Below are 14,243 nucleotides of genomic sequence, written 5' to 3'. Positions count from 1 at the left end.
TGTTGTTTTTATGGGGTATACGAAGGATTTTTTTGTGGAGCAAAAAAACAAAAAAACTGTCCGACAGGATCCAGGGACGTTGTGGCTCCTGCAGTGAGGAACTGGCAGTGGGTGCGGCCTGCGAGTTCGACTGTCCTGTGCGTGCCTCAGTTTCCCTGCGCACCGCACCAATGCAGGATGAGGATTTGGGGGGGGGGGGTGAGTCTCACTGCGGGCAGCTATCCCAGCCTCAGCATGAACACAGTGACTGATTCCCTTGGTAATTTAAGCAGGGAGGGGTACGACCAGGTCACACCGTGAGCCCGGGAAGGAGGATAAAGGCCGGAGGAGGGACCTAGGACCTGGAAGGTGGGTGGGTCACTCTCAGCTGGCTTGCGGTGTAGGGGGAGGGTCAGGTCTCTGAGCCTGGGGGCCCCCCTCTCCCCACGATGGATGGGGCTGGCTGCTTCTGGTTCCTGTGCTAACAAGTCTATTCTATGCTGTGTCCCTATCCACAAACAGACCTTCTCTCTCACTTGCCGGCTGAAAGTCACATCTGGCTGCAGATGGAGGGGAGAGGCAGGGCCCAGTGACCCACCCACCCCTCGGTGACACCTTCTCTCTGGGATTTACAGTAGCCACCACCCCCGTGTGGGGTTGGCATGGAAGAGTCCAATTCTCAGCTGGGTAATTCATCAATCTGGCTCACCTCCAAGCCTTTGCTTTGCCGAGAGCGTCTGCCCACCCGGGCTCCTGAACATGTTCACTCTGTGGCCGGCCAGTTTCCTGTGCAATCTCCCCCACCTCCGAATCTAGAGAAGCCGCATCGTAAGCAACCCTAGAGCCATTCCCAGCCGGAGCCCCACAGTTACTTGGTTCCGGTAGCACAACTTCCTCCACTGAGCGGGGCAAATTCTTTTCGTCAGTGGAAAAAGAGTTTCACCGTCTTCCGATTGTTGGGCGGGAACAGACTTGCTGGGATCTCCTTTTCTGGGGGGGAAAAACCGAAATGTTACATTTTGATCTTAGAGAGACACAGCAGGCGAGATAACATCTTTTATTAGACTGATGGAGAGGGTCCAGAGAAGAGCAACAAGAATGGTGAAAGTCTAGAGAACATGACCTATGAAGGAAGGCTGAAAGAACTGGGTTTGTTTAGTTTAGAAAAGAGAAGACTGAGGGGGGACATGAGAGCAGTTTTCAGGTATCTAAAAGGGTGTCATAAGGAGGAGGGAGAAAACTTGTTCATCTTGGCCTCTGAGGATAGAACAAGAAGCAATGGGCTTAAACTGCAGCAAGGGAGGTTTAGGTTGGACATTAGGAAAAAGTTCCTAACTGTCAGGGTGGTCAAACACTGGAATAAATTGCCCAGGGGGGTGGTAGAGTCTCCATCTCTGGAGATATTGAAGAGTAGGTTAGAGAAATGTCTATCAGGGATGGTCTAGACCAGGGGTTCCCAAACTTTTTCAGAAACCCTCACATGCCCCTTCCTCCCCCATAACAGCAAAACTTGAAATAAGGGATAAGGGATCTTTCGGAAAAGGCTTTATTTTCCGCAAGATCAGCGTCTAGACTGGCGCTTTTTTCCGGCAGAGTTCCGTGCGGAAAAAAAGCGGCAGCCTTTCTTATGCTAATGAAGCGCGGGAGATTTAAATCCCCGCGTCATTAGCAGTTGCGATACGTCTAATGTACATCCCTTTTACAGATGTAGCCTTCCAGTCCTAGTATTCTATGATTCTATGATGGGCTTCCCTGTCATTTCATTTCTATGATGGGCTTCCCGTTGCTCTCCCGGGCTGGTATCTTTTTATTTGGACTGGTATATGATGGAACAATACTTTTCCTCGGTCGTTGAGCTTCGTATGTTCTATTGAATATGATGTCTACCGGAAAAGCTCTGTTATCCAGCACAATGGGGAGGGGGGTGCCGGTTAACTGAATATTCTGGTTAACAGAGAGTTATGCAGGACTGACGGCATACCAATTTTGAACCAATTAGAATGCAATCCAATAAACAAAATATGAACTAGCCAATGGGCACTTGTCCATCAGTAGCAGCGCTGCCTTGCCGAGTGATAGGTTTTCGGAAGCTCTTAGCTGCATATGATAAAGTTTTCTACACAGCAGGTCGGAAGAGACCATCTCCCAGACTATCTGCCCACTGCCCCGTCTCCCTCTTTATCCCTCTCACCGGGTTCTCTCTCCCAGGTTTGGCCTCCACCGACATCACCATGGATCTCTGGCTCGCAGGGCACTGCTGGACGAGATGGGCATGCAGCTGTCTTCTTCTCCTGCTGCTCTCCAGGGCTGGTTTCTCCACCCCATGCCAGCTTGACCCGCCAGGTAATGGAGACGCCGGCTGCTCTGTTGAAACTCTCTGCCTGCTTCCAGAAAATGTGTCACTGAGGTCACGGCCCCCACCAACACAGGTCACCAGTAGGGTGTGTCCAGAGGTACTTCCACTGCTTGAACTAAAAGGGCTACTCCATTTGACAGCAGCAGCAGCAGTAGGTTGTTATCCTCGGTAACCCTATGTTGCCCTCTGGTGGCTGAACAGCATAGAGGCTGATAAATCTGATACTGGCTTTTGGGCTCTTTTAGGGCAGGCATTACAGGGGCGTGTTTGACACCGAACCGGGGGAGAACCCAGGAGTCCTGGCTCACAGCCATCCCCACTCTAACCCACTGGCCGTGGGGTTGGAACCTGGGTATGCTACATGCATATCCACCTCAATCTCTCCTGTCTCACCCGCAGGTCCCTCTCTGCTCTCCTTTCTAGGTGCTGGCAATTGCTCCCACGCCCACTGCTCTGTGGCCAGCGGTGGCTTCTTGCACCTACAGCTCCCATCTCCCCGGCCCCCCACAGTGGACCTTTACAAGTGGCACAATGCCTCACGGACTTGGGACCATGCCTACAGCTTCTTCAACGAGACAGCACAACAGCTGCTGGATTTCTTCCAGGGCCGGGTCTCCCTGTCCGGGGGCAACTTCGCGGCACAGAACGTGAGCCATGAAGATGAGGGAGACTACAAGTTTCAAGATCTGGATGGGAAGTGCCTGGCCTGGCTCCATCTGACCGTGCTGGGTAAATTCAGCCCCTGGGCGGCTCAGTGTCATTGTTTGATAAGAGAGAGTTTTTTGGGGAGGGAATTTTCCATCTCAGTTGGAGGAAAGCAATTCAGTGCAGACCCCTGAATGAAAACATTAAAACCCCACCATCTATTCATCAATGGTCCCTCTAATTTTTTCCCCTCGGTGTGTATTTTGCCATCCATGTGCGGAATAATTTTATATGTGCACCAAGGTGCATGTGAATGTGCACCACTAATAAACACACAATACCTAGCTGTGGACACTCTGCTAATCAGCCGGTTGGTATTCCTGAGTAACCGCACAAATGCACAATTTACAAAGGGAACACCACATTTCATCCCAAAACCTCTGTGAGGTCCAGGGACGACACTGCTCCGTCTGTCTGAGGCTACTACAACAAACTGCCAATGCCTTAAAACTTTTCAGAGCAATGTCCCAATAGACACACTGATCAGGAACAAAAGGCCTCAGTCCAAGTTGGTTTTTCTGAGAGAAGGCGCAAGGATGCAAAACAGCCAATAGGGATGGAGTTCAGGGCCTGCACTCTGAGATGCAAATAAACTTTCTTTAACATCAAAACTTTTAAAGGAAAACATCCATGAAGATAACAGGGTTATTTTTTTTATTGAAGTCCAAATTTTCCCTGGAAAAATTCCACAGATATGACCTTTTTTATGATTAAAATCAAAATTGATCCTTGAAAATTAACTTTCTTCCCCCCCCCCCCCCCCCATTGAAGTCACATGTTTCTGTGGCAGCGTTTGGTAAAACACAATGAATGTTTTCCTTCATTCCAGCCAAAATGTTCCATGGAAAAATGGGACGAACTTGAACTTTTTTTTCCCATTGGCATCCATGTTTTCCCCCAAAGAACTCCCCCTTCCCGACCGCCCCTTCTCTCCGCTGTAGTAGCCAGTCTTGGGGCAAACTTCCTCTCTCTTTGCCTGCAGATCCCGTAGATCCCACAGATCCGGCAGATCCTGTGACCTGGAGATGGTACCTGCTTTTCATCCTGCTTCTCATTCCAGTGGTGCTAGCTGGGGTGGCCTGGACGCTAAAGTACGTGATTTGCCGAAGATGGCCGGGGGCGCCCAAGAAGACAGAAACAGAGGAGGCTACGAACGGGCAGAGCAACCCCCCAAATCAGTCACAGGAGGGGGGACACAGAGGGCCACCCCCAATACCCTTAACTATCCATACGCCTGAAGGCTCGCCTCCGTAGGAATCCTACCTGGCTAACGCACACATTGGAAACCACAGCAGTGCAGAGTCACATGCTCCCAGTAGAGAGAAGACAATTGCATTATGGGTGGCTAGCCCAGGTGCCCTGTGGCCCACTGAATTCTGGGTATTTTTTACACTAGAACAGGTGTGGCCAACCCTGTGGATCCAAAATGGAAGCCATGGACGGGAGACTGCTGAGACTAAAAAGGCTTCTTAAAGGGCTAGTCTTTTTTTTTTTTTTTGTTCAACAGCTGGATCCACTAATATCTTGGCACTTTGGCCATCCCTGCACTAGACTGTGGGATAGGTCTTGGGAGTCTTTGTGAGAAGAGGGATCAAAGGGTCATAATGTTCTCCCCCACGTGTCAAGCCAAAATACCACCCGGTGGGGATATTGACTCTGAACCCTAGCGATGACACTTTGACATGGATTCATGGATGGCTATCAATGGCTATTAGCCAGGGTGGGTAGGAATGGTGTCTCCAGCCTCTGTTTGTCTGGAAATGGGTGACAGAGGAGGGATCACATGAGGATTATCTGTTGTATTCCCTCCCTCTGGGGCTTCTGGTATTGGCCACTGTCGGCAGACAGGATACTGGGCTAGATGGACCTTTGGTCTGACCCAGTATGGCCGTTCTTATGTTCTCATGAGTCTTGTTCTTACAAGATTGTAGTCTATCCCTAAATTGGCCACAGACTCCCACGGGTTGTCACTGCGCTGCTCCATGCCTCAGTTTCCCCTTCTGAAAAGTGAGGCTAATACGCCTGTCCTGTATTGAGATCAGAAACCTTTCCCGGTAAAGACTGTGAGTAAGGTTATACGGCATCTGGTACAATGGCTGAGCTTGGCTGGAATGACTGTAAATGTACATAATAAGGAAGAGAGAAAACGGGAGTCAGAGAAGATGCAAACTGACCCTATGTGACCATGTGATGCAGCTGTCCCGCTGCCCTGGTCAGACCAGCCTGGGGTGCAAAGCACTTTAAAGGGGGCACTTTAAAGGCAACATGTATTTATTATGCATTAAGGAATAAAAAAGGTCTGTGTCATAAAGTCATCATAATTCATCAAAATTCAATGACTCTTGCTTAGACAGAACAAGCACTGAGACTAAAGGAGATGTGATTTGAGAGCTGATCTGCAAAGCTTGAGATGAATGCTTGCGGTCTGTGAGGTCAAGATACCCAGCACTTTCCCATTATGATCCTCAACCTATAAAACACGGGGTTGCTTCGAAAGAAGTTAAGAGATTTTTGTAGCACAGATACTGCCTGGTTGGCTGCAGGTGTGCACATGTCACGTGTGTAAACACAGATGTAGGCGGGTCCACACGCCTGATGGGTGTGTATACGTGTGATGGGGGTGCATGTGTGTTGGGGAGGGGAGGTTCCCCAGAAAACATCACATTTTTAGGCAAAAACAAAATGAAAAACGGAAATATCTGAAATTGGAAATCTCACTCCAGGACAACATGGGAGTTGTAGTTGTGATGTCTCAAGTAGCTCATTCTGAACTATCAGCCAGACACCCGGATCAGACTACATTACCCATGATGCACCAGCTCTTGGTGGAAGAATGATGTGCCCCACAGCAGCCAGTGCATCATGGGAGATGAAGTCCAACTGGAGAGAACTGAATGGACTACAGTTCCCATGAGGCATCACTGCATTTAGGGACCTTGGGTTTTTCAAGGCAATTGGAGGTTTTTGACAGGAAGCAGATGCTGCTTGCGGAAAAATGTTTATTTAGTTCACTCCAGACAACAACATCAATGGCAAAAATTTTAACACCTACCATTATGTTAAAGTGCAATTAACGATTTTGGTTACAGAGGGCCAAGGTTGCATGAACTGTTATTGGAATGGGCTGAAAACACATTTTGAAATAAACAAAGCATTTCCAAACTAATTGGGATTCAAAACAAAATTTCAGTTAAAATTCTGGTGAAAAGGTTTATGGAAAATTTTGAGAAATACCTTTTTTCTGCAAAAAAACATCATTTTCTTTAGAAAGGTCAATCTTCAGTGGGGAAAAAAAAACTTGGCCTTTAAAAGATAGCCAGCTCCAAAGAAGTCCCAAAATATAGCCAACTCTCGGACGAAAGTGTAACATTGTTTTCATTCTGTGATTAATAGAGGATAAAAGCCTAATACTGCAACCAGCTAATGGAGTTACAGCTTTAGCTTGAGCAAAGAAATTTCACTGAGGCCTCATACCCTCTCGACTTGTATCTTGTATTGTTATTTACAGTAGTGTAAAATGTGTGTGAAATGCTCACACTGTCAATGTGTTACATCCACCCGTGTAAATTAGTGTGAAGCAAAAATTTCAACCGATCCTTTTTTTTTTTAAACAGCAAAATGCAAACTTGGATCAAGTGAAACATGTTGTGACTTTTTGTTGGTTTTGACTAATTGTTTCAGTCAAACACACAGCTACACACAACTGAAAAAAGGTGAATTGTTTCATTGTGACATTTTCTTTGAGCCACAAATTCACAGCGTCCAAGAGTTCATAGAGCCAGAAATCTTTCGAGCCCAGGGCAAAACTGTGACAACTCAAGATGACCTCCCACATAACACGGCCTGGAGAACTTCCTCAAATTGCTTCCTGTTTGAACTAATGCAGATCTGGTTCAGCCCTCAAATGAAGTTCTTTCTCCAACTTTTTGACACAGTGAAAATGTCACAAAATGTCCCTTTCAAAGGTTGATCCAAACCAATGTTCCCCCTCCACTTGCCAACCACCTGAAAACTCTTTTCTCTGCCCAGGTGGGGTTCCCACCGCTCTTAAAGCCAAAATAGACAATTAAATTACCCAAGTCAGAGATTTCCTGGAATATGTTTGGTCTGGTTTCTGGGTCCAAATCTCACTGGTGACACAAACAGGACCTGGGGTGACTGTGAAATGCAAGAAGATCCCATCTGATACGAGCTATAACGTTTGAGCGGCTTTAATATGCAGTGGTAAATGCGAGGAGGGAAATGAAAATGAGGAAGAAAGTATTGGGAAACGAGTCACGCCCTTCTCTTCCGTAATAAAGGCGAAGGATGAAGGGGGTGGGAAATTCCAGATTGGGTGGATCCACTGCTCTAAAACAGCCTCAGTCATATGGCCCCAAGTAACACCAGCTGGGACTCTGGTGCATTTCTCTCTAGAGGAGCAATCTTGATTCACGCCTATGAGGATTTGCCCTGGCTGGGGAATCTAACCTGGACACTCGACATCTGCGTGCAATCTTCAATGAAAGACCGTGCAGGCAGACAGCACCAGAGAGGAGGGGCTGGTGTTGGATCTCACCGCAGGGTCTCAGGTTACGAAGCAGCGTGGTGGCGACCTGTGGAACTCGCCGCTGCAGGACATGCAGCCGGATCAGTAACTGAGGCTGGAATAGAGTTCCTCTGAGCTTTCTGGTCTGGGCGTCTCGCGGAGGGCCCTCAGCATCATCAGGGCAGTGGTGGTTTCATCAGCCTCTGAGAGGGACTCTGTCACTAGGGTGTCCTGTTTTCTCGTGGACAGGACGTGCTGTGGAAGGGAATCGCAGGCATAAGCTGGACATGCAGCAGGTGACAGGGGGAGTTTCCCATGAAGGGCTCAGGTGGTGGAGGAGGTAGGGGACGGGAAGGGGAAGAGTCTGTGTTAAGCTGTTCTCTCTCTCTCTCTCTCTCTCTCTCTCTCTCTCTCACACACACACACACACACACACACACACAGAGTTCAAGGTGTGTATATCATATTCCCTACAGCAGAGAGCAGCATTTACACACACACTTCACAAGTATTGGGGTGTGTGATGTGTCTGTAAATGCTGTCTCCTGCTGGAGGGAATACACCACACTTCCTAATCCTTGTGAAGTGTGTGTGTTCCCTCTAGCAGGGGGCAGCATTCACACACACACACACACACACACACACACACACACTTCACAACTATCAGAGTGTGCAATGTATTCCCTCTAGCAGGGGGCAGCATTTACACACACACCCACACACACCACACCAGTGAAAGGTGTGTATAGCATAGTCCCTCCAGCAGGGGGCAGCATTTATGCACACGCCCACACACACACACACACACACACACACCAGTGCAAGGTGTGTCTAGCAAAATCCCTCCAGCAGGGGGCAGCATTTATACACAGACACACACACACACACACACACACACCAGTGCAAGGTGTGTATAGCAGAGTCCCTCCAGCAGGGGGCAGCATTTACACACACACACACACACACACACACACACACACCAGTGCAAGGTGTGTATAGCAGAGTCCCTCAAGCAGGGGGCAGCATTTACACACACACACACACACACACACACCAGTGCAAGGTGTGTATAGCAGAGTCCCTCAAGCAGGGGGCAGCATTCGCGCGCACACACACTTCACAACTACCAGGGTGTGCGATGTCTTCTCTCCAGCAGGGGGCAGGACTTTTACACACACACACACGCACACACACACACACGCACTTCACAACTACCAGGGTGTGCGATGTCTTCTCTCCAGCAGGGGGCAGGACTTACACACACACACACACACACACTTCACAACTACCAGGGTGTGCGATGTCTTCTCTCCAGAAGGGGGCAGGATTTACACACACACACACACACACACACACACACACACACGGCAGAGCCGCCCACCTCGCCGACGATCAGCGCCAGGAGGCAGAGAACCAGGCCGGCCAGGCCCAGCTGGACGGTGTTGGACATCAGGACGCCCCCTCCGTCCGGCGGGGCCCTTACGGAGCCGAGGGGCGGCTCCGAACCTCCTGCAGAGAGGAGCCTGAATTCAGAGCCCTGCTCCACCGCAGAAGCCAGGGACTCACCCCCCAATTCCCACCTGTGGGGGGAGCGGGTGGCGGGCATCCCAGGCAGGTCGCCCCAGGCCCCCATGTCCCGCCGCCGCATGGCAGAGCCGGGATCTCCCCCTGGTTGTAGCCCCCCTGCTGTCCCAACACCTTCCGCCGGCCTCTCCTCAGGGAGGCTCCGCACCACCCGCTCAACCCGGCCCCTTTCCCATCCGCATGCAGCAGGGCCCGGGAACAGGCAGGACCCTGCCAGGGGGCTGGCTCCCGTCCCGCAGGGATACGGGGCCCTGGGCGGTTTGCAGTGCGGACGCGGCTCAAGCCCCGCTGCAAGGCCGGGTGGGGCGGGCACGGCCCCGCCCGCACGCCCCCGACCCCAGGGATCAGGCGCCGTGTAGCCGTACGGCAGAGGGGCTGGAGGGGGCCGGGACACGGGGCCCCGGGGGCAGAGCCCTGCAGCGAGGGCGTGACACGGAGCCGGGACCAGAGCCGAAACCCCCTGGCTCCCAGCTCAGCGCTGGAGCCCCCACACCCTCACCCCCGCTGTGCCCTCCGGGCCCCTTCCTCACCTGGAGGTTGGGGGCTGTCGGTGGGAGCTGCCGAGATGGGCGGAGGGACGGTGGCGAGACCTACAAGGAGCAGGGGATTAGGGGGTCGGCGGGACGGACGCAGCCCCGGGGGAGAACCAAGGCAGGGGCCCGGGGGAGCCATGGCTGAGGAAGAGGCCATGCGGGGGTGGGGGCAGGGGCCACGTGCTGGCGGGGGCCGGAGAGGCGGGGGGATGGTCCTTGTGCAATGGGATTCCTGGGGGCAGCTGGGAGAGGCTCGAATGGGGGGGGGGGGGGGCACTGGGATGCAGGATCCTGCGGGGTGGGGGAGGGGACAGGGACTGGGTTGGGTGCTGGATCCTGGGGGGGGAAGGGAAAGGGAGGGGCTGGGCTGTGGGGAACGGGGGAGGGGTTAGGACACAGGGACGGGGTGGGGGGGTTGGGCCGCAGGCCAGGGGGAGGGGCTGGGCAGCGGGGGAGGGGAGCACAGGTTGGAATGGGGATCCCACGGGGATGGGGGAGGGGTTAGGATGGCGGGGGAGGGAGGGGGTTGGGCAGTGGGTTCCCACACCAGAGGGGGAGGGGCTGGGATGCAGGGGAGGGGAGCACAGGTTGGAATGGGGGAGGGGTTAGGATGGCGGGGGAGGGAGGAGGGTTGGGCGGCGGATTCCCACACCAGAGGGGGAGGGGCTGGGAGGCGGGGGAGGGGAGCACAGGTTGGAATGGGGGAGGGGTTAGGATGGCGGGGGAGGGAGGGGGGTTGGGCGGCAGATTCCCGCACCAGAGGGGGAGGGGCTGGGAGGCGGGGGAGGGGAGCACAGGTTGGAATGGGGGAGGGGTTAGGATGGCGGGGGAGGGAGAGGGGTTGGGCGGCAGATTCCCGCACCAGAGGGGGAGGGGCTGGGAGGCGGGGGAGGGGAGCACAGGTTGGAGCGGGGGAGGGGTTAGGATGGCGGGGGAGGGAGGGGGTTGGGCGGCGGATTCCCGCACCAGAGGGGGAGGGGCTGGGAGGCGGGGGAGGGGAGCACAGGTTGGAATGGGGGAGGGGTTAGGATGGCGGGGGAGGGAGCGGGTTGGGTGGCGGATTCCCGCACCAGAGGGGGAGGGGCTGGGAGGCGGGGGAGGGGAGCACAGGTTGGAATGGGGGAGGGGTTAGGATGGCGGGGGAGGGAGAGGGGTTGGGCGGCAGATTCCCGCACCAGAGGGGGAGGGGCTGGGAGGCGGGGGAGGGGAGCACAGGTTGGAGCGGGGGAGGGGTTAGGATGGCGGGGGAGGGAGGGGGTTGGGCGGCGGATTCCCGCACCAGAGGGGGAGGGGCTGGGAGGCGGGGGAGGGGAGCACAGGTTGGAATGGGGGAGGGGTTAGGATGGCGGGGGAGGGAGCGGGTTGGGTGGCGGATTCCCGCACCAGAGGGGGAGGGGCTGGGAGGCGGGGGAGGGGAGCACAGGTTGGAATGGGGGAGGGGTTAGGATGGCGGGGGAGGGAGGGGGTTGGGCGGCGGATTCCCGCACCAGAGGGGGAGGGGCTGGGAGGCGGGGGAGGGGAGCACAGGTTGGAATGGGGGAGGGGTTAGGATGGCGGGGGAGGGAGCGGGTTGGGTGGCGGATTCCCGCACCAGAGGGGGAGGGGCTGGGAGGCGGGGGAGGGGAGCACAGGTTGGAATGGGGGAGGGGTTAGGATGGCGGGGGAGGGAGAGGGGTTGGGCGGCAGATTCCCGCACCAGAGGGGGAGGGGCTGGGAGGCGGGGGAGGGGAGCACAGGTTGGAGCGGGGGAGGGGTTAGGATGGCGGGGGAGGGAGGGGGTTGGGCGGCGGATTCCCGCACCAGAGGGGGAGGGGCTGGGAGGCGGGGGAGGGGAGCACAGGTTGGAATGGGGGAGGGGTTAGGATGGCGGGGGAGGGAGCGGGTTGGGTGGCGGATTCCCGCACCAGAGGGGGAGGGGCTGGGAGGCGGGGGAGGGGAGCACAGGTTGGAATGGGGGAGGGGTTAGGATGGCGGGGGAGGGAGGGGGTTGGGCGGCGGATTCCCGCAGCAGAGGGGGAGGGGCTGGGAGGCGGGATGCCACCGGGATACGGGAGGGGCTAGGGTGCGGGAGACGGGGCAAGGGTTTGGGGCACGGGACCCCCCGCCCCCGCCCCCTCCCCGCCCGGTGCCCTGCCCCCTCCCCGCCGGGTACCTGGGGTGTGGGCGGGGGCCAGGGTGAGGTTGAGCTCGGCGGAGGCGTGCAGGCCCAGGCCCAGCAGGCTGATGCGATAGGGGCCGGCGTCCTCGGGGCCGGCGTCCCGCAGCTGCAGGGCGGCGTCGCGGGGGCCCAGGCCGGCCCGGCCCTCGTAGCCCCGGCCCGGCTCCAGGCCCAGGCGGCAGGCCCGGCGCCAGGGGGCCGCCCCCCCGCAGCCATGGGCCACCAGCAGCAGCACCAGGCGGCCGGTGGGCAGGAAGCGCCAGCGCACCTGGAAGGAGGGGGGCGGGGGGGCCGGCAGCCGCAGGACGGCGGGGAGCAGGGCCGTGTCCCCCGGAGCCACCGTCACGCCCCCCTCGGGCACCGACAGCCACAGCGCCGAGCAGCCGCCTGCGGGGAGAGCCGTGGGGCGGGGGGCTGCAGCCTCGCCCTGTGCCCCCCGCAGCCTGTTCCCCCGCTGCCCCACCGCCCAGCCCCCCAGCTCTGCCCGCACAAGTGCACTGTGCCCCCCACACCCTGCCCCCCACCGCCCAGCCCCCCAGCTCTGCCCGCACCAGTGCACTGTGCCCCCCACACCCTGCCCCCCACCGCCCAGCCCCCCAGCTCTGCCCGCACCAGTGCACTGTGCCCCCCACACCCTGCCCCCCACCGCCCAGCCCCCCAGCTGTGCCCACACCAGTGCACTGTGCCCCCCACACCCTGCCCCCCACCGCCCAGCCCCCCAGCTGTGCCCGCACCAGTGCACTGTGCCCCCCACACCCTGCCCCCCACCGCCCAGCCCCCCAGCTCTGCCCACACCAGTGCACTGTGCCCCCCACACCCTGCCCCCCACCGCCCAGCCCCCCAGCTCTGCCCGCACAAGTGCACTGTGCCCCCCACACCCTGCCCCCCACCGCCCAGCCCCCCAGCTCTGCCCGCACCAGTGCACTGTGCCCCCCACACCCTGCCCCCCACCGCCCAGCCCCCCAGCTCTGCCCGCACCAGTGCACTGTGCCCCCCACACCCTGCCCCCCACTGCATAGCCCCCCAGCTCTGCCCGCACCAGTGCACTGTGCCCCCCACACCCTGCCCCCCACTGCACGGCCCCCCAGCTGTGCCCACACCAATGCACTGTGCCCCCCACACCCTGCCCCCCACTGCACGGCCCCCCAGCTCTGCCCGCACCAGTGCACTGTGCCCCCCACACCCTGCCCCCCACTGCACGGCCCCCCAGCTGTGCCCACACCAATGCACTGTGCCCCCCACACCCTGCCCCCCACTGCACAGCCCCCCAGCTCTGCCCACACCATTGCACTGTGCCCCCCACACCCTGCCCCCCACTGCACAGCCCCCCAGCTCTGCCCGCACCAGTGCACTGTGCCCCCCACACCCTGCCCCCCACTGCACGGCCCCCCAGCTGTGCCCACACCAATGCACTGTGCCCCCCACACCCTGCCCCCCACTGCACAGCCCCCCAGCTCTGCCCACACCAATGCACTGTGCCCCCCACATCCTGCCCTCCACTGCCTCACCACCCAGCCCCCCAGCTCGGCCCACACCAGTGCACTGTGCCCCCCACACCCAGCCCCCCCCACACTCACACTGCATCCCACCGCCCTCCACAGTGTGCCCCTCCATCGCCCCACCACACATGGCTCCCCTACACTGCCCCTGTGCTTCCCGTCTTTCTTGCAGTCAAAATACTTTTTCTCACACTCTTCCTGTTTTATCAACCTCCCACCCCACCTCTCTCCCCCTCCCCCAGCTCGCTCCTCTCCCCCACGGCAGCAGCACGGCCCCCACCCCAAACCCCAAACCCTGCTCACCCACAAACACCCAAAGCAGTAACACCGGGACCATCCTGCACCTCGCTGGCCTTCCACTATCACTAACCTGCCCCGGCTCCTCAGGGCTGCACGGAACCCCGCCCCCCTCGCCCCCACTCTCACATCCTCCCCGCACGAGAAGACGGCCTGGAGCCGGGGCAGGCTGGATGGAGCCAGGGCTTCCGCTGACCGGCTCTTCTCCATTCCACGGTCTCCCTTTCTCGGGTGCTTTTCAGATGGGGAAACAAAGTATTCCCCCTCCCCATCCCCCTCCCCTGGGCTGGGCAGCAGCAGGGACTGGGCTTGGGGCAGGGGGCGGGGGAGCAAGGCCCCGAAAAACAAGGGTGCTCATCCGACCCGGCTGGTTCTGCTTCCAGAAGGAGCGGGAAGCAGAAGTGGCCAGAGAGAGGGGAGTAGGAGAGCGTGCAGCCCCCTCCAAGACTGTAAAAAAGCTTGTGCCAGTGGAACTCCATGCTGCAGGATTAGCTTTTCTAAATAGTTCCTAACTTGTTCTTTGTCCACCCAGGGCTGCCCACCTCCTTCCCATAATGCATTGCCTAGTGCAGTGGTCTGGGAGCTGACCTTGTCCGTGAAGACA

At 57.4% G+C, this 14,243-nt stretch overlaps 2 protein-coding genes across 5 annotated transcripts; one reads left to right on the top strand and one right to left on the bottom strand.

The window, feature by feature from the left end:
* The first annotated feature begins 529 nt into the window (after positions 1-529).
* Positions 530-4,492, top strand: LOC106731965 (uncharacterized). Of its 4 annotated transcripts, none has more exons than XM_075918087.2 (4): positions 530-666; positions 2,188-2,322; positions 2,735-3,064; positions 4,023-4,492. In XM_075918087.2, exons 1-4 carry the CDS (start codon positions 642-644, stop codon positions 4,292-4,294), a joined length of 762 nt encoding a protein of 253 aa, XP_075774202.2. In that variant the 5' UTR covers positions 530-641; the 3' UTR covers positions 4,295-4,492. The 4 variants fall into 4 exon arrangements, with proteins under 4 accessions (XP_075774202.2, XP_089626834.1, XP_014428687.3 ...); XM_089770708.1 differs by having other exon boundaries at positions 642-807; XM_014573201.4 differs by lacking the exon at positions 530-666 and having other exon boundaries at positions 935-2,322; positions 2,759-3,064.
* A 1,383-nt stretch (positions 4,493-5,875) lies between these two features.
* On the bottom strand, positions 5,876-13,729 carry LOC142825918 (uncharacterized). Its single transcript, XM_075918094.2, has 5 exons — positions 13,646-13,729; positions 11,838-12,230; positions 9,683-9,742; positions 8,950-9,077; positions 5,876-7,823 (listed from the first exon to the last, which is right to left on the bottom strand). The coding sequence occupies exons 1-5, from the start codon at positions 13,677-13,679 to the stop codon at positions 7,671-7,673; spliced, it is 768 nt and encodes a 255-aa protein (XP_075774209.2). The 5' UTR covers positions 13,680-13,729; the 3' UTR covers positions 5,876-7,670.
* Between the last annotated feature and the right edge of the window lie 514 nt (positions 13,730-14,243).

Source organism: Pelodiscus sinensis, chromosome 19 (genome assembly GCF_052426305.1).
Source record: "Pelodiscus sinensis isolate ZL-2025 chromosome 19, ASM5242630v1, whole genome shotgun sequence".
Classification (NCBI taxonomy): Eukaryota; Metazoa; Chordata; order Testudines; family Trionychidae; genus Pelodiscus; species Pelodiscus sinensis.
Note: the sequence above shows the minus strand (reverse complement) of the source record. Positions and strands in the feature narration are given on the sequence as shown.

Bases quoted from the DNA above. Each gene is read 5' to 3' on its own strand.
- LOC142825918 (XM_075918094.2), bottom strand. From the start codon at position 13,679: ATGGTCCCGGTGTTACTGCTTTGGGTGTTTGTGG. The intron at 12,231-13,645 runs GTGAGCAGGGTT...CTCTCCCCGCAG, and splicing joins ACTGCTTTGGGTGTTTGTGG to GCGGCTGCTCGGCGCTGTGG. The intron at 9,743-11,837 runs GTACCCGGCGGG...TGCTCCTTGTAG, and splicing joins GGCCCCCGCCCACACCCCAG to GTCTCGCCACCGTCCCTCCG.
- LOC106731965 (XM_014573200.4), top strand. From the start codon at position 2,013: ATGGGCACTTGTCCATCAGTAGCAGCGCTGCCTTGCCGAGTGATAGGT. The intron at 2,323-2,734 runs GTAATGGAGACG...TCTCACCCGCAG, and splicing joins ATGCCAGCTTGACCCGCCAG to GTCCCTCTCTGCTCTCCTTT. The intron at 3,065-4,022 runs GTAAATTCAGCC...CTTTGCCTGCAG, and splicing joins GCTCCATCTGACCGTGCTGG to ATCCCGTAGATCCCACAGAT.